Source organism: Gymnogyps californianus, chromosome 2 (genome assembly GCF_018139145.2).
Source record: "Gymnogyps californianus isolate 813 chromosome 2, ASM1813914v2, whole genome shotgun sequence".
NCBI classification, from domain to species: domain Eukaryota; kingdom Metazoa; phylum Chordata; class Aves; order Accipitriformes; family Cathartidae; genus Gymnogyps; species Gymnogyps californianus.
Window position 1 is genome coordinate 121,889,654 of NC_059472.1, and position 21,082 is coordinate 121,910,735.

Genomic DNA, 21,082 nt, shown 5'->3' on the forward strand with positions numbered 1-21,082 from the left:
CTGGGTTCCAGTGAGCAACAGGCTGAACACAAGCCAGCAGTGTGCTCCCGCAGGGATGAAGGCTAACGCCAGACTAGGTTGGATCGGCGAGTGTGTAACCAGCAGGTCAAGGGAAGTGATCCTTCCCCTGTTTTCAGCAGTGGCGAGACTGCACCTGGGGTATTGTGTCCAGTTTGGTCTTCCCAGTGCAAGAAAGATATGAATATACAGAAGCAAGTGCAGCAGAGGGTCACTAAGATGGTTAGAGGACTGGAGCGTGATGTGTGAAGAAAAGCTAAGGGAACTGGGTTTGCTTAGCCTGAGAACACTGGAAGGACAAGAAGCAGCAGTCACGAGTTGCAGGAAGGGAAATCCTACCTGGACATAAGGAAAAACCTTCTTTGTTGTGAGAGGTGAGTCAGACATGGGAGCAGGGGCACAGAGAGGCTGGGGAACCTCCATCCCTGAAGATTTTCAAAACCACCCTGGTAGCATTTTCTCTGCCTGCTACCACTCTTGCAGGGACTACAAGAAATAAACATTTTTACTTGGCTTATTCTTAAATGCCTAGCAGGAGCCAGAGCAACAAAAAGTACCATTTACTGAGTGAAGGCCTGAACACCTCTTAGGAACAGAGGTGCCGTGACTGGCCCAAGGGCAGCGTAAGGGCAGGAAGGTGAGTGCCTAGGGCTGTGGCAACACTCAGTCTCATCACCTTGGTATGGGACTTCATGAAATGATTGAGAAAGCTGCTAGTGGCCACAGTTTAGTTGGAATTTGGCCTGGAGTGAAGTCAACAAGAAAGAAAAAAGCCTCTAACTTCAAAGCTTTCCTTTCAGGGTCAATTTACACCCTCAAATTGTCTGTTGTCTGAGTCAATCTAACAGCTCACTGCTGAACAGGGTGGGTTTGCTTACCTCCAAGGACCCCAGCCCTCTCCTGCTCGTCCAGCTCCCTGGTCCCACCGTCTCCTCTGCTCGAGCACTCATCAGCCCCTGCTGTCAGCTGCCCGAGGTGTCCAGAGATGAGCAGCAAAGAGCAGGAGCTAGAGGGAAGGAGCAGGACTTGCCCCTTTCTGAAGTGTTGAGCTGTTAGATTGGCTCAGCCACCTCCTGTCACCTCCTGCCAAAGGGCTGGGTGAGAAGGAAGGAGAAGGAGCTAACGGAGCTCTTGCTGCGAAATAAAAATCCGCTGTTGGAAATGCACAAGACCAAATTTCCCTAACCTAGTGCTGGCAAGATCACTTGAACAGGCTCAGCGTGGAAGAGATTCCCTAGTACGTGGCGGCTGCAGATGTAGCAGTGGTCCTCCCCGAACGCTCACCCACTCATGCCACTGGCAATGCCAAGACAGGCACTGGCTGCTCTGCTTGGTCTCTGCACAGTGAATCGCAGGGTGCATTAACTGCCTGCAGAAGGGAGGTCACTGACTGTGTCCCCTCAAGTGCCCAGAAGGCCAAAACCACAATTCCCAGGTGGATGTTTTTCCTCCAACTACCTAAGGCCAAGGAAGCATGATCTGCAGCTATCTAACGTTGCCTGGCATAGAGACTGGTGAGAGGAGATTACTGACTAACCATTTATTTTTACGTAAAAGCAGCTAGCAACTTGCATGGGTCAAATTGTCTTTCTGCTTCGTGCATCACAACCTAGAAGGCTGCTTTCCTACCACTACTGCAAATCAGTTCGTCAAAAGTTTCCTGGCTTGGTCTCCAAATCACTTATCTTTGATTATTTCTAGTTCCACTGTATAGTCCATCATGTCTTGAGGCCACAGGACAAAAGCCAGGAGTCCTACAGTGCAACTGCTCACTTAATTCCTTGGGTGTCTTCCCTGCTGATACATAGCAGAGATTGGCAACTAACCTATATATAGTACAGCACCGCAGCCGGGACACAATGGCTGCATTCAGTGTGCATACATGATGATGTCAGCAATGGCTGTTTAATTGCATCATGGGAAGTGAGGGGAGAAAAGAATTGGAAGAAAAAAAAAAAGAAAGGGTGCCCCTGGCCCCTCCACTTTACATAATTTCCTTCACCGCCAGATGGGAACGCATGGGAATGCTGGCCCCGCATCTCGGGAGCTCCCTCCCCAAAGCCTGGCATGGCCACATCTGTTTCCCTGATTTCCTACGCTTCTGATCTTCTTCACCTGCCCTGCACCCCACCACCTTGGGCGAGCTTCCTGAGATGCTGCTACCGCCATTTGATTTGGCTTCCTGAGGCTCGCTCCCTCCTTCCTTATTTTTACTTCTCCAGCTTGCAGTAGCATCCAAAGGCCGGTAGCTGAGGAAGGGTAGGGTCTGCACTGCAGAGACCACACAAGCCCCTTGGCTGCTTTTATTTAAACAAATGAGCGTCTGTACTGCCAGGCAGTGGTTCACAAAAGGGGCTGTCAGGCTCAACGCAACTCCACTGCTCTGCGGCTAGCAAACAGAAGATACACAAACTTCTCTTCCCAGCAGCCATCCATCATCGTAAATGTACGTGGGTTTTATTTGAAAGGAGAGGCAACACCCTGCTTTAGCAAAGTGAAAAAGGGAAAAGATCCTCAGAGTGACAGCGTTCCCCTCTCTGAGACCTACAGCATCAGCCAAATCAACAGCTTTTAAATTTCCCTGAAACCCTGCCTTCCCTTTAAAGTTCCCGCTCCTGCAAACAGGACCCGTGGTATCCTCCATTTTAAGAAAGCTTCCCTTTGTCTTATCCCCCAGCCTATTTATAGCTCCTGTGCCGGAGGTATACTGGGAAGGATTTACACCAGCAGGCGCAGGGCCCTTCTGGGCACAGAGAGGAGGCACGCCGCAAAGAGACATTGAATAGCCTCCGAGAAACACGTGGGTCCTTAGGGTGCATTTTCTGGGAGGAGGCTCTCACCCAAAAGGTTTCAGCCGCCTGTTTTCACAGCGGCACGTGAGAGGGGCTCTGGGCTGTGACGTGAGTGATGGGCTGCTTTCGTAAGTCCACTTTTACAAAGGACGGCATGGGTGCCGGCAGGGTCCCACGTAGGAGAGGAGACAGCCGCCTGCTCCCACTGTCAGGGAATGCTGCCCAGGCAAGAGTTTCTCCCTCCTTGGCTCCCTCGTGGAGCAGCAAGGAGGGGAAAGGCCTCTTCATGGGTCACTTCATGTTCCCAGAGACTTACTTTGCAGAGAAGCCGGGATCTGAGACTCCAACCTCTTGCATGTCCTGCAAGCGTGCAACAGCCTCATCCTGTAACCTCAGTCTGGAGGAACTGCATGATGCAAGGTAGCAAAAGCTTCCTCTGAGTCCATCTTATACCCTTCCCTACAGGAAACGCAACTATAACCGCAATAAACACCCGCATGAACCAGAAACTTTGACTATCACTCTGCATGGCTGCTTGCTTGTTCATTCGCTCTTGTAAAGGAGCGTATTACCTTTGCATGTACTGTCCCTGGCCGGTGTTGGTTTCAACATATAAAACCCTAAACATTTCAGGTCCAGATTAGCTCAAAGCCTGTTTCCTGCTAAGGACAATGCAGAAACACCTCCACTTTTCTCGCTCAGCATTCAATTTATACCTCTGGAACTGACCCGCCTTGATCAGAGCAGCTGTGGGAGAGAGTAGCACCTGAATGCGGGTCAGGATTAGTGCTGCATGTAACACAAAATCACCTGAGGGCACGTGCCGCTTTCCGAGGGTCATGGTTTGCCGATGCTCAGGGAGTTACACTGCGTGACCCTGAGGGAGAAGCGGTCTGTCCAGGTCCCCCAGGGAATGATGAGGAGGCAGAAGGGGACAGGCAGCACTTGGATACAGATAGCCTTAAGGTGTAGATGATGTCTCTTTGCAACCAGCCGAAGAGATGAAAGATACTAGTGTCCCTCTGAACAGGCTACACAAGCGCTTCACCCTTCCCTGCACAAGGTCAGCCATCGCGGTGCTGCAGTGTGTTAGGGGACACTCACACATCCCGGTTTAGGGGCTGAACTAGGGGCTGGTAATGAATATCTGAGGGTGCCAGGCTTCCCAGCTCCTGCAGCCAGATCTGGAGGGGAACAGCTGCCCGCGCCCGGAGTTTACACAGCTGTGGGGAAGCGTTAGCAGCTGACAAGCCATTCTCCCTTAAGCGTTAGCATATACCACCTCTTGCAGTTAAAAGCACTCCCCCAGCTGAGTAAAAGGATCTTGCGGATGTGAAGAAGAATGAAGGTAGGGCAGACTTTTGAGTTACAGCCGAGTTAACTGTGCGGAGAGGATAATTGCCAAGTGAGGTATCGGAGCAGCAGCAGTGTCAGGAAACGGGAGGCTAATAAGAAAACATTCGCAATTATTAGCCCATAATGTTGGCACCTGCTTTCTACCTCCAGCTGCTCAGAGCTTGCATTTCTTGACCTGCAGAGCATGTTTACAAGACATGTCTATTCTGCCAAGTTTTCCTGAAGGGAAAAGTGATCTGATGGGACATTTCATTGAAGGTGAGTTTGAGAGCCTTTACTACTACTCCAGCATCAGTTTTTGCGTAAGTCCAACATCCAGTCAGTGAGGTCACTTCTTGTGGGCCAAAGCCTGGGTTTAGACCATTCTTAATGGTAGGCATCACATTTGAAAGCTGTGACAGGGTTAGAGCAGAATCAGGGTGAGAAGAACAGACATTTGCATGTTCCGGCCTTGAGCCCATCCTGGGGGGCAATAGTTGTGCTGTCATCGTCAAAGATTAAAGTCAACACAGGTACTTAGTCTAACAAGAAATCTGATTGAACAGATGGTGAATAGAGAGAGATTTGAGAAGTCTGGAAGAAGAAACTGGTTTTAGAGATGCAGTCATTGGGAAGTAAAGGTGCTAAAAGTCCTTGTGATGCTAAATCCCACTACGTATTTAGAAATGGATGATTTTCAGCCAGAATTTCTGAAAGGAAGAAGGAATGAATCAGAATGCACAGGAAAAAAAGAAAAGAAAGGTCATTTAGTTTCCTCTCAGATACATACCAAGTAGTAGGAGAGCTAGAGCAAGGCTTAAGCATAAAGGTGGTCTGGGAGATTCTATCAATAGAAGTGGAAAAAACTTTCTTTAGCCCATCCAAAAATGACACCTTTGCATCAGTTGCATGCAGAACTCAGTGCTGTAAGGCAAGACAGTAGGGGTTTACTTCTCTCTGGGAATGGAGAGCAGAGGATTGATCCCTAAACCTGGTCATGCCTCTGGGGTTCAAAGCAATGTCAGCTGCTTGAGTGCAAGATCCCTGCTTCCCAAAGCCAGCCCTTGAAGGGTGTAGAGATGCAAAGGTGCACACCAACGAGATCTATAGATTTCACTTGCACGAGTGTATAGGGGAGGGTATCTCTGTTCCCCTCCGGATCCCATCACATCCTAACAAGCACATCTTTAAACTCAAGGTGACCCTGCTGTAGGGGAGATGGATGGGTGGAGGAGGGGGTGTCAAGAGCTTGAATTAGTATGCTGAGCAAGCCAGTTCCCAATGATTTATACCATGGGGACAACACTTACTGCTTCTTTGCTCCCCAACCCTCCACCCTGCTCAAGATCCAGCATACCATACAGTAAGCTCAGCAACACATGCAGAAAGTCGAACTTACTACTGTACTTACTAATGGATACAATGACAGATACACGGTTGAGCGAGAGTCAGTATGCAAGAGCAGGCATGGCAAATTTGGAATCTGAGGCAAATTTAGAAGTTTGTGCTTGCAAGAGGAAAAATGAGGAAAGAAAAAAAAAAGCACAAATCAGGGCTAAAGTGGCTGGACTTAAGTGGCACAGTTGTCCATGGAGTACAGTCGTGGTGAAAGCCAAAAAAAAGATGGATATTCCTCTGAGTGTAATGAATAAGTTGCTAATAGTGAGCTAAAAAACAACAGCAAAACCTTCCTCTTTCCTTTATCTGGCACTGTTTGACAAATGTGGAATCCCCAAAGACTATACCAGCATCAGGGTCTTGCTGAAGCCTTTCCCTGTGGATAGACCTGTTGGAAGTCCTCCCTTCATACATTGATTTACTTGGCAAATTCTTGAGCGTGGGAGGCAAAGATCCAAGCAGTATGCAATGCTGCGTCTCTTGCCTCTTTGTTAACAAATAAAGAAGGAAGGGGATTCTCACGTGCACCAGGACAGGGAGGGGTTTGGGTCTTTATAATCCCTAGAAAATACTATGCAGAACTTGAAGCGATGAACCACTGTCTTGGCTTTTTATGTCCGCAGACCTCTTTGGTATAGCAATACTAGAGATGGAAATGTTTTCTGGGTCCTTAGGTACGAAACAGCAACAATGACAACAGAAGTTCGGTCCTATATGTTTATTATTACCTGTGCACGCTCAAGGACTTGCACCAGCTACTCAGCGACTTCTGTTCACAAGCCCTGCTGAGCTTTGAACTTGCACACTGCCTTAGCACTCAGCATAGCAGGGCAAACAGTATCTCACTGCTGCACCATTTCACGCAGGTGGTACAGGGGAGAGCTCCTGATGTGAATGTTTGCCTCTAAAATTACAGTAAAATATCCCCAAACCCACAATTACTGTACCTGGTTCTATTTAACAAAGCTTTTAACCTCCAGACCCCTGGCTTTTCCAGCTGTATTGCTTTTGGCAGGAACACCGTTCTGTTTGTCCTGTAGTGCTGCTGGCGGAAAGCAGATGCTTTCCTTCAAGCAAACGAAGCTTCCAAGTACGGACAGTGGAAAGCACATCCCGACATTGGAAGCAGATGCTAGAGAATGACTCAGGTGCAGTCTTCTGCCCCAATGTCCTATTTTCCACTGAAATACAAGGGGAAAAGGGAAAAAACCCATATTTTTAATGCATAGTTTAGCTGCAGAGTCTGGGTGGTTAAAGACAGACAAATGTTGCCAAATAGAGATTTTCCAACTAGGTGGAAGTTGGCCCGTATCTTCAGAGCTATTTTGATGCTCGTTAGGTGTCTCTGAAGATCTGGCCAGTCATGCCCAGATTTTAGCATTGTTAGAATGTTTTAACGGTTAATGTTTTAACACAGTTCTGATGTGATCTTGACACAGTTATGATTTCAACACAGTTTAAATGATGGGTTTGCCTTTAGTACAAACTACACTGTTTCAAATTCAGACCAGCAACAGCATATGAAGGGAGGACAAAAGAAAGATGAGAGAAATGGGTGTGAAAAATACTGGAGAGAAGGGAATAAATGCGAGAAACCTCAGCAGAGCAACACAAAGGAGAACGAGCAGAATGCAGAGAAATGCCTCAGACGCTCACGTAAGCAGTGAGATTTCATTTATTTGGCACAGAGGGACAATAGCCCCGCTAACCAGGATAGCTATTGTTCTTTTGTTTTTAAGAAACAAAAAGGGTAAATGCGAAGCACTAGCTTCCCAGGGAAAAATCATAAAAATAAGTTCTCATCCTGCTGTCTACCGAGGAACCAGAAGCCTCTCGTACTTCACCTATCGCCCTCACGCTGTTATTCACCCATGTGTTTGTCGGCTTAGAAAACAAATGAAATATATTGAGGCCTTGCTCTATCTGAGGAGAGCTGAGGGTTTTTTTATAGCAGAACAAGTTAATTGGATCGAAAACCATCGAGTCAATGCGCTAAGCAGAAAAATGCACAGTGCTATCTGCTGTGTAGTTGAGCACACAAGCGCTCCAGCAGCTAATGTTTCAGAACAGAGTATAATATTGGCGTATTCCCTTTAGCTTTATTTCAGCGTTTTTCATAACGAAGACAGAAAGCCATCCATAATCAGAGGAAGCCTCAAAATGTTGCATTCCTTCAGCGGTGGTGGAGGGAGAAGAAAAGGAGGACTTTGATTTAGAAAGACAGAGGTGCTCAAATACAAGGATGACAGCTGGGGAATAAGGACCCACTGTTCAGGGACACTGAATTGCTTATAGCCTTTTACAAGCTCAGGGAGGGTATAAGCTGTAAACGAGGTTCGGGAGCTTTGGCACAAATACAGTGGATCCTGTCAGCAAAAAGGACCTTCCGCAATGTATAGGTAGCCTCGTGAGCCCATTAGAGCCATTTGAAGCACGGACGCGCAGAATTCCTCTCTTCAGCCGGTTAGCTGGAAAGCAAACAGCTGTCACTGAGGAAGGCAGGGGTGTCAGATGTGCCTGGAGACATGCATCTGGGAATTTCTGCCCAATTAAAATATTTCTGAATGCAAAAGATGACCGTTTCTACTGAGGTAGCTAGTGGAAAGCGTTATCTGGGAAACCCAAACAGATCAACCGCGCGTTTGTTCGGGGAGTTACCGTTCTTCACAGCTAACTGGCTTCATCTGGAAAAGGACAAGCTCCGCAGCATCATAACCCTCTGTGGCAACCACAGGACAAACAAACAGAGCTGAGGCAAGGCTTGATGATTTTTTAACCTCTGCTAGTCAAAGCTGTGGTGGGTTTCACCTACATGCTCAAATGTGAACATATGGATATGTAATATAAAGAACACAGCCCCCGAGCCAAATCCCTTAGTGATACATAAGGCAAGTTCTCAGCTGAATATACTACTGAGGGGCATAGTAAATATTCATGCTTGTTTACAACTTAATGCATGTTAGTTGCCCCATGGACTTCATCAGCGATTCCCATTGCTTGGTCTCGCATAAGGATGTTAGCGCTCCTGAGTTTCTCAGTTCTCTGAAGGGCTTTTGGCGAGAGATCCTCACAGGCATGGCTCATCGCTGTGTTTAGTACCTGTCAGCAAAAGACATTTTTATTTTTAAGCAGACAATTTAAGTTAGTGTTATTTGTGTGTCTAAGGCCTAAATAGTGTTAGTTATTTGTATGTCTCAGGCCTAAACAGAGGAGGAACATCTTCCAATATATTTTAATAGTCAGTTTTCCTTTTCTGTGGTGTTTTTGAAAATTCATTATCATTACTTAACACTAATTTGTTTTGAGTTTATTTTGCTTATTTACAGATGCTTTCATTCACAAATCTGTCTGTATCTTTTCCTATTTTTATTCCTTTTCCTGGGGTTTTTTTTGGGCTTTCCAATCCCTAAGCCAGTTTCACGTTTTAAAACTTTTCAGCATTTCCAGTTTCCTTGTTAAGGGTAAAATGCCATGTGTCCTCCCTTGCTAGTACAAGCCCCACTAAAACAAGAGCGTGGCCACTCGGTCGTGCTGCAGCTGAAACTTTCCTTTTAGCAGTTGCTGGTTGCGAGGCGTTTCATTAAAAGAAAATAATTGTTCCGTTTTTATTTAAGCTTGGTCTCGCAGCAGTGCAAATGGCATCGCCGCTAATTTTTTGCTTCCTTCAGTTTAAAGGAGAGGAAACGTCTGCCCCTGGCTAGCAGCAAACCTCGGGCTCGCCCTCCCGGGCACGGCAGACCCGGCAGCAACCGCAACGGCGCAGAAAGGAGCCGGAGATCACCCCTAGACTGGGCGTAAGAAAACAATTAATCGAGCGACTTAATGTTTAAAGCTGCATGAACGCCCCGATGCTTTCAAAGAACGGCCCCGAAGCCCCGCTCGCATCTCAAACCGAAAAAGGGCGGGGGGGGGGGGGGGCGGCAATCGCCTGAGCCGTGGCCGAAGCGCGTCAAACCAAAGCGGGGGGGTGGGAGGTATGGGGGTGTCCCCGGCGCCGAAAACAGCGGTATTAAAAAATCGCGGGGGGGGGGGGGGGGGAGGCGGCGGGGCTGGACGCGGGCGGATGGGGGCAGGTCGGGCAGGAGGAGGGCGAATGTTTCCTGCCCGCCGCCGCCGCCCCCGGCCGCCCCCCGCAGCCGGGCGGAAGTCAGCCCGCGCCGTCGGAGCTTAAAAGGCTCCCGCACGCCGCGCCGCCCTAGTGCCGGCGGCCGCAGCGGGGCCGGAGCCAGCGCCGCCGCCAAGCCCTGCGGGCCACGCCGAGGCGGGCCATGCGCTGCCCCGCGCCCTGAGCCTCTTCTTCCCCCCCCCCCCCCGTTCCCCCCCTCCCTTCCCCACCGCCACCCTCCGAGGGCCGCACCGCCCGGCTCTGCCCCTCCGCACCCCGCCAGGCAGGGGAAGGCGCCCGGCGCGATGGCTCTCCCCGGATCCCACGCCGCCCGGGACGGTGCTGCCGCATCAGTGAGTAATTCCTGCTAATTCACCCCCCCGGGGCCGGTGGGCTCCGGCTCGGCAGATCGCGGGGGAGGCGGGCGTTTTGGTTTTTGCTGGTTGTTTTTTTTTTTTTTCCCCCCTCCTCCCTCCCCCCCTCCTCGGGTTTTATATTATTTTTGTTTTCTCAATAAAACACCACGCGAAGAGGCGAGATGACAAAGGAAATGTGATCCTAGGCGCTGCAGGGGCTCAGAGCGAGCGAGAACCGGAGAGAAGGAGGAGGGGGCGAGCGTAGCGCTCTCGGATAGCATTGCACAGCGGCTCCAATTTGTGCGAGCGAATATAATACACCCCCCATGAATAATTCAGGGCGGCCGGCGGGGACCTGCCGCTGCTCCTCTGCCCGGCCGCCGCAGCGTGTGCGAGCCGCGCCGAGCCCCCGGTGCTGACCGGCCCGCCGCCGGCCGGGAGAGCCACCCGAGCCGCCGGGCACCGCGTGTGGCGGGGCCGCTGCGGGCTCGGCGCTGCCCTCCGCGGGGAGCCCCGCTTAAAGGAAGGCGTCCGGCGGGAGCCGGGACTCTTGAGAGGCGAGAGGGGGGACTGCTCTTCTTAGCCGTCCCCGGAGCCCTTTTCTTCTTCTCTTCCCATCTCCTCCTTCTCCTCTGTGTCCCGCCAGCGTGAGTCTCTGCCGGTGGGGTGGGCACCAACGCCGCCCTCCATCCCCACCCCCCAGTCATGCGGTGGTGGAGCAGGCGTCGGCGGGGGAGGACTGGAGCCGGAGAAGTCTGCCTGGCCACTGTGTTTCAGTGCCTCTCTCTCTCCTAGAGCTGCTCTGGATTGCAAAAGTGGAGGGGGGAACTGAAACGAAATTTCCCCTTCCCCCCGACAAGCACAGGTTTAAAGGAAAAGAGGAAAAAAAACAACGCCCCAAGAAGAAAGAGCGAAACTTGAGTTAAACCCCTGCTGCCCCCCACCCGCGTCCTCCCCGCCCGGCCAAGAGGGACTTGCACTGCCGCCCCGGCGCCCCGACCCCGTCCTGCGGCCGTGGGAACCGGAGCCGAGCCCCGGCGGACAGAGGTCCGGTCCCCGCTGGATGCGGTGGGGATTGGGCGGTTGGCGCCCATGCACTTTCTGTTTAGGAAGAAGACAAGTAACCAAACCGCGTTGTCAAACTGCTGACCCAAGGGGGAAATGAGAAGACTGCGTGAGGTATTGACCGATCTGGGAATCGATACAATTTGTCTAATGCAACGGGGGATCGGGGGTTAAGTACATGTGAGGGAAGAGAGGATCCATTTGCTGAGAGAGAACGGGACAGCTACACCTTGATACCAAAAATACCCCCCCCACACCCCCCCCGCAGCAGCAAGCCCGGCAGCGGCGAGGTACGAGGCGAGGATCCAGCTCCCTGCAGACCGCCGGATCGATGACACCGTATTTGCAAAACCGGCCAATCGATCCCACTTGGCAAAACGACTGATCGATGCCAGCTTGCTCGTAAGCCGCTTGCAGAACTACCTTCTCCCCGCGCCGCTCCAAACGTCCCCCGCCTCCTGTGTTTTGTTTGGTTTTTTTTCCTTTTTCCCCCCACATTTTTTTTTGTGAGGGAGGGGAGATACGTTTTTCTTTTTTTTTACCCCCCCACCGGGGAGTCAGGCCCATCGCAAATGGCTTCGTTTCCCGAGTCCGACTTCCAGATCTGCCCGCTGTGCAAGGAGATGTGCGGCTCGCCGGCTCCCCTCTCCTCCAACTCCTCCACCTCCTCGTCCTCCTCGCAGACCTCCAGCTCCTCCGGGGGCGGCGGCGGCGGCTCCTCCTGCGGGGGCCCGCCGCGGCGGCTCCACGTCCTGCCCTGCCTGCACGCCTTCTGCCGCCAGTGCCTGGAGGCGCAGCGGCACCCCGGCGCGGGGGACGCGCTCAAGCTGCGCTGCCCCATCTGCGACCAGAAGGTGGTGATCTCGGAGCCCTCGGGCATGGACGCGCTGCCCTCCTCCAACTTCCTCCTCAGCAACCTGCTGGACGTCGTCGTCGTGGCCGCCGCCGCCGACGAGCAGAAGAACGGCCGCGCCGCCGGGGCCGGCCCCGCCGCCGGCTCCGGCCCGGGAGGAGGAGGAGGCGGCGGCGGCGGCAACAACCGCCACCACGGCCGCCCGCCGCCGCCGCCGCACCGCGCCGCCGGCTCCTCGCCCGCCGCCGCCGCCGCCTCGGCCGCGCCCTCCTCGACGTCGTCGTCCTCCTCCTCCTCGGGCGGCGGCGGCTCGGCGGCGCTCCTGCTGCGGCGACCCCACAGCCGGCAGGGCGAGCCCCGCTGCAGCTCCTGCGACGAAGGTAACGCCGCCAGCTCCCGCTGCCTCGACTGCCAGGAGCACCTGTGCGACAACTGCGTGCGGGCGCACCAGCGCGTCCGCCTCACCAAGGACCACTTCATCGAGCGCTTCGCCGCCGCCGCCGCCCCCGGCCCCGCCGCCGCCGGCCCCGCCGCGCCGCTCGCCCTCAGCCCGCCCTACCCCGCCTCGCCCTACAACATCCTCTCCGTCTTCCCCGACCGGGCCAGCTACTGCCAGCACCACGACGACGAGGTGAGCGAGTGCGCGGCGCGACGCGGGAGGGGACGGCCGCGCTCCCGCCCCTCGCCGGCGCCAGAGGGCCCCCGCCCGCCTCGCACCCTCACGGCGGGCGGGCGGCGGCGGGGACCGGCTGCGGCGCTTCCTCGGCGCTCGGGGTCTTGCCGCCCCGCGGGGCTCGGGGGCCCGGCGGTGGTCTCGGGGGTGGGGGTAGGGCCGCCCCTCTCAACGGCCGGTGCGGGGGGCGGGAGCCGGTAACGGGCCGGGGGAGGGCGTGCGGCGAGGCGGCGGCGGCGTCCCCGGGCGCCCCGCTGCCTCCGGGCGCCGCTCCGCGCCGCCGCCCGGGAGGAGCAGGAGGAGGAGGTGAGGCGGCGGGGGTGGGGGGGGGGGAGCCCGCTGCGAGGTGCGGGAGCCGCTGTCCCGAGAGGCGGTGGTCGGAGCCTCGGGCTGCCCGTGCGCGGCGGGAAGCCGCTAACGCGGCGTGCGGCGGGCTGCTGCGGGCGCTGCCTTTCCGAGGGAGCTTGTCGGGCGCGTACCGAGGGGTGGCGAGACCGTGGGGATGCAAGCGAGGAAAGCCTGGAGTACCCCAAGCCCTTAATGTTTTTAATGCAAAGTTAAATTACTTCGTGGACTCTGCTTTGTACCGTGTTCGGCGTGTAACCCATCGAAGAAATTAAAAACGAATAAATAGGGAAGGAAGATAACTGTAACGAGGAAAGGACTCTTTTTTTTTTTTTAATTGAAGGTAGAAAGTAAGCAAAGATGTTCACCCTTGCCTGTGCCAGCTACATCTCCTGCTCTTGGGTGACATTTTAGCTGCCTCTGTGGTGCAAACGAGAACTTTACTGATATGAAAATGGGAACTTGCTTTATGTAGTCCTCATTTAAAATGCTTTGCTCACAAGTTTCGTTTCTGATGATCCTAAGTATTGTTTCACAGTTTTAAAAGAGGCTGCGGCTTCTTCAAAATGTACTGAAAGTGTCTTAAGTTTCATTGGGACGTAGTTTCTTGCTGTGATAGTTTGAAACTTGATTTTCATCTGAAACTGGAAAATGGCGGTCTGCTGTCCCCCCCTTCTGCTCTGGGGGTCAACGCAGGGGATTTTGCTGGAATTTTCCAGTAACTTCAATGTTGGAAGTAGTTTCCTCCCAGTAATGAAATCGGACAGCACAACAAGCCACTTCAGGGGAAAAACCTGCCTGAGGACAAAGTAGTACAAGAGTTTTCTGTGGGATGCTTGCTTAACTGATACATGAAGGCTTTTAGCCTAGTGAAATGTGGTGATGCCTTTGTCTTCAGTTTGCAAGGATGCTTTTCCTATCTCCTCTAATGCTGTTGTACCTCTGAAATAATTTTCTAGAAAGCTCTGGAAGAGCTCTTCTTGTTTCTTAAAGTTGCTAGTGTCAGAGAACAGAAAGTATAAATTTTGAGGAAAAAGAAAAACCTTAAAATGACATTTGGAGGGGGTGATGTGCTTGAGGGGCAAGGAAGTTTAAAAAAAAAACAACCAACAAACAAAACAGCAACTTTGTGGCAATTGGGCTGCTTTTGTGGTCTCTATTTTCCTGCTAGTGGGCTTCCTAAAGAACATACCTAATACTGAATGCCAGAATGAAATGAAGCATGGTGTTCTTAATAAGCTAAAAAAGCTATGTTTCTATATTCATTTTGGAGTATGACTTTGGACTTGTGGTATGGGCTAAAAAGCTTCTAGTTCGTGTGTTTTCAGCATGACAAAACTTCTTGTTGAAGTGTGTAAAATGAAACGATGGTGGGCTGTTGGCCATAGCATAGAGTATCCAGCTTCTAAAGCAGATGTATTCTCCACCACTTGGTGAAGAGTAGCTGGGACAGGAGCTCCAAGGTATTTTGTAGACTTAAAAGCTTAAATTGCAAAGGGAAAAAAGATATTCTAGCCTTGCATAAACTGTACAGCTTTTCTAGAAGTGACTTCTAAAAAAGCTTGTTCATCTATTTTACATAACTAATTTTATTTTCAACAGTGTGCTTTGAAAAGAGTACATGTCTCTTAGGATTGGTTTTGGGTGTCCTTGTGTCCTGTAGACCTAGAAATTGTTTTAAAACAAGTGAGCATTTTCAAGCCTTCGGCTCCTGTTGAGAAAGGCTTTTATTCTGCAAATTAATGATCTTCTACTGTTCTTGATTAGTGAGTTTTGGTGGTTCCTTAATGTGGGTGTGCCTGATCAGTATTTGCAAGTATTTGTTGTTCACTCAAGGGGAAACATTTGGGAGAGACTATGACTGTTGGGAACAGTTTATACTGTAAATCTTTCTCACTTTCGCTAAAAATGTGGGCGAGGTGTGCAATTTTTTTTGAGAAAGGGTGGCTGCAAAACTGTGAGGGTTATTGCTTTTTTAATTCTAAGAATGCTATTTACAGCCTCATAAAAGGAACGATAATAGAAAGGCAGCCTTCCAAGAGAGTACTTAAGTGATGCGCTAAGTACTTTGTTTGGCTGTCTAATAGTGCAAAAACAAATCTAAAATGCAAGGCTGGAATGGTAGCTTGAAACCTTAATATTAGTAGTTGTAAACTCTGGTTCTACTCAGTATGTAAGTGGGAAAAGCTGGTGACAGAGCAGGATATTCCCTCAGACTAATGTCACGCAGGTAAATTTGAGCACAGGCAGATCTCATCTGTAAGCTGCTAGAATAGTAGTTCTCTCGGATGCGGAGTTCTCCTTCCCCAGGATGTATCCTCCTCACCCTGTTTGAGATCATTTATAAGGAGTTTGACTCTGACCCTGTCCCTGAGGCTTTTCTGGGCCAAAGCAGCTGGCTCCCTTATTTTCTACATCCTTGCCTAGAGCATGATATTCCTGTCTTTCCAACATCACTACTTCATGTGTTAACTTGGTTCTGTTTCTCTCTGGTCTTTCCACCCCTCCTCCTGGGAAGCACTGTTGATTCCCCATAACTTTCCCTCCTTCCACCCCCATTTTGAGACTCCCTAAAGTGAGGAGGGAAATAGCACTGTGGGTGGTTACTTACTGGGTGTTCCAAGTCTCAAAACAAGACTACAGATACACATTTGCAAGGCAAGATCAACATAGTTGCTCATCCTTTCAATGCAGAGAAATGCAGATTTCAGCTCTTTACCTGGGATGTCTGGAGCAGTCTCTTTAGTTGAGTTGATTCGGGTCTCAGTTGAGCTGTTGACTCATGTAAAACAACAGTAACCTGTTGTGTGCTATAAGTACATAGTCACTGACAACAGAGAATATTGACTGTTACTGTAGTGGCAAACATTAAAGAAAGTGGAACTCTGAACACTGCTTTCAGGGTGGCTAGTGCCTGCAAATACTGCAACGATGCATGAAAGGAAAGTAAGTAAACTATTCTTGAAAAAAAAAAAAAAGCAAAAGCCAATCTTTCTTTGTCATAGAACTGCTGTTGAAACCCAGTCTGGTTGCTTACTACTTGGAACCTCACTATCTGAGGTAAAATGCTATCACGGCAGCAAGGGAAATGCTTAATCTGTCAGGTGTTTCAAAGCGTGCTACAAATGTAGCAATATTTGTGTTGCAACCCTGAAAACTTTCTTCTGTGTGACCATGTTTGTATGGATAGAATTATCAACATTACAGTAGTAACTAGATGTTATTGTCATAAAAGCCACTAGAACAGGACTTTAAACTTGAAAAAGGTTTTACCTTAGTCTTATCCATAATTAAATAAAATATGCTAACTGATATGTCAAAGCGTGCTTCATTGTCTCATCTCTCAGACTGAAAGAGCACCTCTATTTTTCTTTTCATAGAATTCTCAATAATAGGCTGCAAACCAAACCAGATGCTTAGAAAATGTTGGAAAAGCTGTAGGATACTTGGCTTGTATAGATAAACTACCTGGATTCAAATGAGTTTGCTGTTGCACAAAGTGGAAAAGGCCACAAGTCTCAAGTTAAATAACATGGGGTTTCCTTTATGCCAACTCTCAGCTTCTACATGCTTTAGTATCACTTGGTGATAACAGTGGTGGATCATCAAAACACTTCAATAGCAGACTTTTAATGCTTTCTAGGGAAAGTGAGGAGTTGCCAAATTCAGTCAGCTTAATGGTCTGTGACCCCCTAGTTCTCATATTGCTTTACAGATTCCATTTTAGAAGTGGTTCACAGACTACAAGGCAAAACCCTGTAGCACCACGGCTTCCCCCCCCCCGGCAAGAAAGGATTTTAAAGTTCTTTCTCCCCTTGCCCTTAGCCACACCGTTCCTTCCTTTTGCTTGCATCAGTTCTGGCTTTGGTCACATTCTTCATTGATCAGATTAATTCACAAACTCAGAAGTTTCTTGCCCGATCAGTGAGTTGAAATGGCTCATGGGGGTATCAGTGCATGTGGACAAGACTGGCTAAAATTAGATTGCTATATTGAATTCTGGAATTGCTTATATTCCTGAATTTGTCTCTTTAGACTACAAAAAAATATACTTCTCCTTATTGTCTCACAGACTGTAAAAGATGCAACTTTTGAAGGCTTGTGTATGTATAGGGGAAGGCATTCAAACACATAAAACTGTCAGCTGAACTGAAAGCCACTTATCTGGTACCTTGGCTAAATTTGCTGATTGAATTTATACCTAAGCTGCTCTAATGTAAGGTAAAGCTCTGGTTTCACAATAGGGAGCGAGCTGTCCTAACATCTCATGGCTACTCAAAGAAGGGGATCTCGCTTCCTCCTCCGTTCTCACCGGGCTTGGTTGTGTGCACTCAGGAGGTGTATCTGTGAGCCAATTTAACTCGCTTAACGTGGTAGAAAACTTTTTCCCCTTCTTCCAGCATTGGTATGTTCATTTGATTTGCAAGGAATCTGGCCCAAACTGAACTGGTATGAGGGAAAAGGAGGAAAAGTGTGGCTAGGAAGGAAGGATAGGTTAGATATGGTCCCTCTTGTGTAATGGCTTGCTATCACTGCCAAACACTGAGCTTTACTCCATGGTGCTCTTAATGCTGTCCACCCACAGGTCTCACCAAAACAGTTGGCTAACACAAAGGGAGTATGCCTGTGTCCCCACTTCTGTGTCTCCTGCTGAAGGGCTATTTATATGAAACTGCAGTATGTGATACAAATGTGATGCAGGCTCTTGCTGTTCCTTTTTCTAGTGATTAGGGGTTTCTACCTCCTAACGAAATGATTAAAACTTTTAGGAGTGCATCCTGGAGGCACTGGTCTTAATATGTAATACTTTATTGTGTTGCTGCTGTTGTGGCTGCTATAACTTCAGTTTTAGAGGAGAATGTGCACATAAGCTAGAGAAATTCATACTTCAGTATATGCAAGAAACTGCATATACTTCTTTACTGATGCACTCTTCATTATCATACTTACTGTGTCTTTTCTCTTCTGATATCAAATGCATGTGCAGGTGTCCAATCTGAAGACAATACTTCGGATTCAGCTACTGACACTTGTGTTTTCCTTTTTAATTTTTTCCTGATGAAGAAAGGGCAGTGAGTTATTTTGTTCATACGTGGTCTATGTAATGTGGACTTAAAATCCTTCATCATTTTAAAGATGCCGATCTCTAATTTCACACTTTTTTTTACTTACAAATAATGTTCGGTTATCTGGTGCTAAACAGGTCACCTCTTAGATTACTCTGCCTTACTTTCCTTGTAGCTGCCCCTTCCCCAGCATACCTTTAGCTCCTGGCTCTTCCCTAGTATGTAAACGTATCTTATTTAACTGCTTCTCTTTTGTAAGAGAATGAAAACTTTGCTGGGCTTAAAATGGCTTTAATACCATACTGGACAAAATCAAAACCTCCCTTCCTTTCCCCTGCTTTGCTGTGACTGATGTTCAAATTTTAGGGTACATTTTAGGGTAAATACAGCAAAGTTGTTGGGTTTTGGGTTTTTTCCCTGGTGATCATCTGATACCATTACCCTACTGGCCTAATTAAACGTGACTTCAGATAGTTTCCAGTGAGTAAAAAATGGAAGAAACAGAAATGCCTTGTCTGTTCAGGCAACTTTCATGGACTGTTTTTACTTTGAGAACATCTTTGAAAAACCAACAGTTCAATACAGTAGAAACTTGCAGGCTGCAGCATAGAAGTCTGAGGTTATAATAACCTTCTTGAGAAAATAGGGCTGGAGATGTGCATACAATAAATAGGTGTGAAACTAGTCTACTGTATGCTGAGAACTTAATTTTCTTAACTTCAGTTTTGCTAAAACGGATGTCTTGAAGTGTATCTCATAACTTGGAGAGAGGGTCTGACTGAACTTCTGCTTCAATTTAGTGATGAAATCTTGCATCATGTGTAGGAGTTTCTCCTTTCAGCTAAATCTTCAGAGCATGTAAACATGCTTGCTAGACCATGCTTCCTTAGAGGAAAACTACCTAGTTCCTCTGTTTTAAAGTTAAGAAGGTATCATTCCTCTTTCAATACTGTCTTGACCCTGTCTCTTCCTAGTTCTCCTCCCATACTCCCTTCCTTCCTGCAAAGTTGTTGGTGTCTTTCCATCAGACAAAGAATCATGATGTGTTGAGAGCACAGATCTTAAGCTGTACGAACAATGCACCAAATGCAAGACTAATGTTACCACAGATAAGATTTCACAGAAGGGGTTTATTGTCTTTAGCTGTAATCCTCTTTCAGTAGAGCAGTTACAAATATAATCTTGGATCATGATTATGTAGTACATAATTTTTAGTAATGCTTTTACCCTATCATTCTAAGTCTTAATTAAAGTGTAGAAATACTGGATGGGAATGAGACTACTGCTTGGCAATGCAAGTATTGGTTAATGTAATGAATGGATGTCCTGATCCAAAAATATATTAGGCATCTGTCCTTGTTTTAGCTGTTCTCATCATGGGCTTAGCTGCAGCTCCTTCCATGGGTTGTTTTCTACTTTCCTGGGATGTGCTTGTTGAAGGGCTATGTGGGTGGGATGGGTTTGGTCCTCTTATCTAACAACTTATGCTTGTGCATACAAATCAATTTTGAAAGTCACAGGAATAGAACAAAAACATGTTAAAGAATCGGAGCAATAGTATCTGCTAACTGTTTTCTAACTTGAGTTCAAAAGCTTCTTTACTATGCAGTATCGCTTTGGACAACTTTGTCTTCCTCTTTCCCCTTCCCTCTCCCATCTTAAGAGAAATTGTGTGGGGCTAATAGAGGTGTAGTACTTCTTTCCTAAAGTTCTTTTGACTCTAAGCTACTTCTTTCTTCCTCTTCTTTATCAACCCTCAACAAAATAACAAAACTTTCAACTGTGGAGTCTATAGCTAATAATATTATTTAGGAACTAAAAATGCTGACCAGCTTTGAATGCTCTAGCTGTGTAATACGAAAAGGAGTAAAACAGTACTCGCAGATGAGGCTCACGAATATATGTTCTGTGTTGTCCTACTGTGCTGCCTCTTGGATATGTGTGCAATACTGACACTTCCTCACAAGAATTAATTCATAGTTACATGTTCAGCTGTAAGAAATAAGAGCTCCATTCCTGTTATTTCACTTGAGTGTATAACATGCATTTCTAAAACCTCAGATGGTGAGCTTGTTGGATAGGATGATGTCTGGTCAGCAGTTTTCCTACATATGTAGGTGAAATATTTTTGAAGTGACTAAGACTTGACTGGAAACTTTAAATGAGAAGCTTATTGTTTTATGATTCTGCATACTTTGTGCTATATGCCTCTGCACTGGTGCTGACTTGGGAGAAAATGGCTTACCTTCCAGCAGTAGGTAGGCAACTTGAGGCAGTCTCTAAACTTGTCTCACTAGCAATGGGTGCAAGTCACTTTTCAGAGTTGAATATTTAAAATTTTGAGGACTGTGAGGTATGTCTTCAATGCTATAGTGGAAATGGTCTCTACTGAACAAAGAAATGTGAAGTATCTTAAACTCGTTTCTGAAATGGACAAATTAATCCAACCAAAGGCTGTTGTTGTCCTGTTGTTACCTCAGTAGATATGTCTTGCTCCTGTTTGTTACTATGGTATAATCTTTACTAAGATCACACAAGTAATCACCAAGGCTGCTCTCAGTACCAGTACTTTCCAGGACTGTCAAAATAGCGACTGCCTGCCCTTGGATCTGAGTGCTGGGGGGGGAGAAGGGTCCTTTAGTGAGCTAAAGGTAATAGCTAAACTCGTTGCATCATTTTCCCTTTAATGTTGGTCTCCACGCATAACCAAAATATTTAAAGGTATTTTGTCAAGTTTGCTAAACCTTATCTTTTCTAGTTGTTTGCTTGTATTACATGCCCATCCCATACACTTTGTGGATAGCCAATGTTGTTATAAACTACCATCTACTGTAAATATTTCCTTTCCCTAGTTAAGGTATTGTAAATGTACAGAACTACCAAATGCTGTGTTTGGCTGGATTAAAAGGCTGGCAGGGACCTGAGATTCAGAAATCAAACTTCAACGGGATTCTCGGGTGGTAATGTTAGAGCTTGTTGCTGTATCTTCCCCCTGTCCCATGTTGTCTTGGGTTTTGTGGGTTCTGTTTGCATGTTTAGGTACTTGCTGTCCAGAGTGGCAGGCATATGCTAGAAG

General features: G+C 48.4%; 1 protein-coding gene across 1 annotated transcript in view; it reads left to right on the forward strand.

Annotated features, from left to right (window-relative positions):
- Positions 1–10,918: 10,918 nt before the first annotated feature.
- TRIM71 (tripartite motif containing 71) overlaps positions 10,919–21,082 on the forward strand; it is a 59,089-nt gene continuing 48,925 nt past the window's right edge. The window contains 1 exon segment of the mRNA XM_050892092.1: positions 10,919–12,553. Coding sequence (XP_050748049.1) covers positions 11,642–12,553 — 912 coding nt within the window. The 5' untranslated portion in view covers positions 10,919–11,641.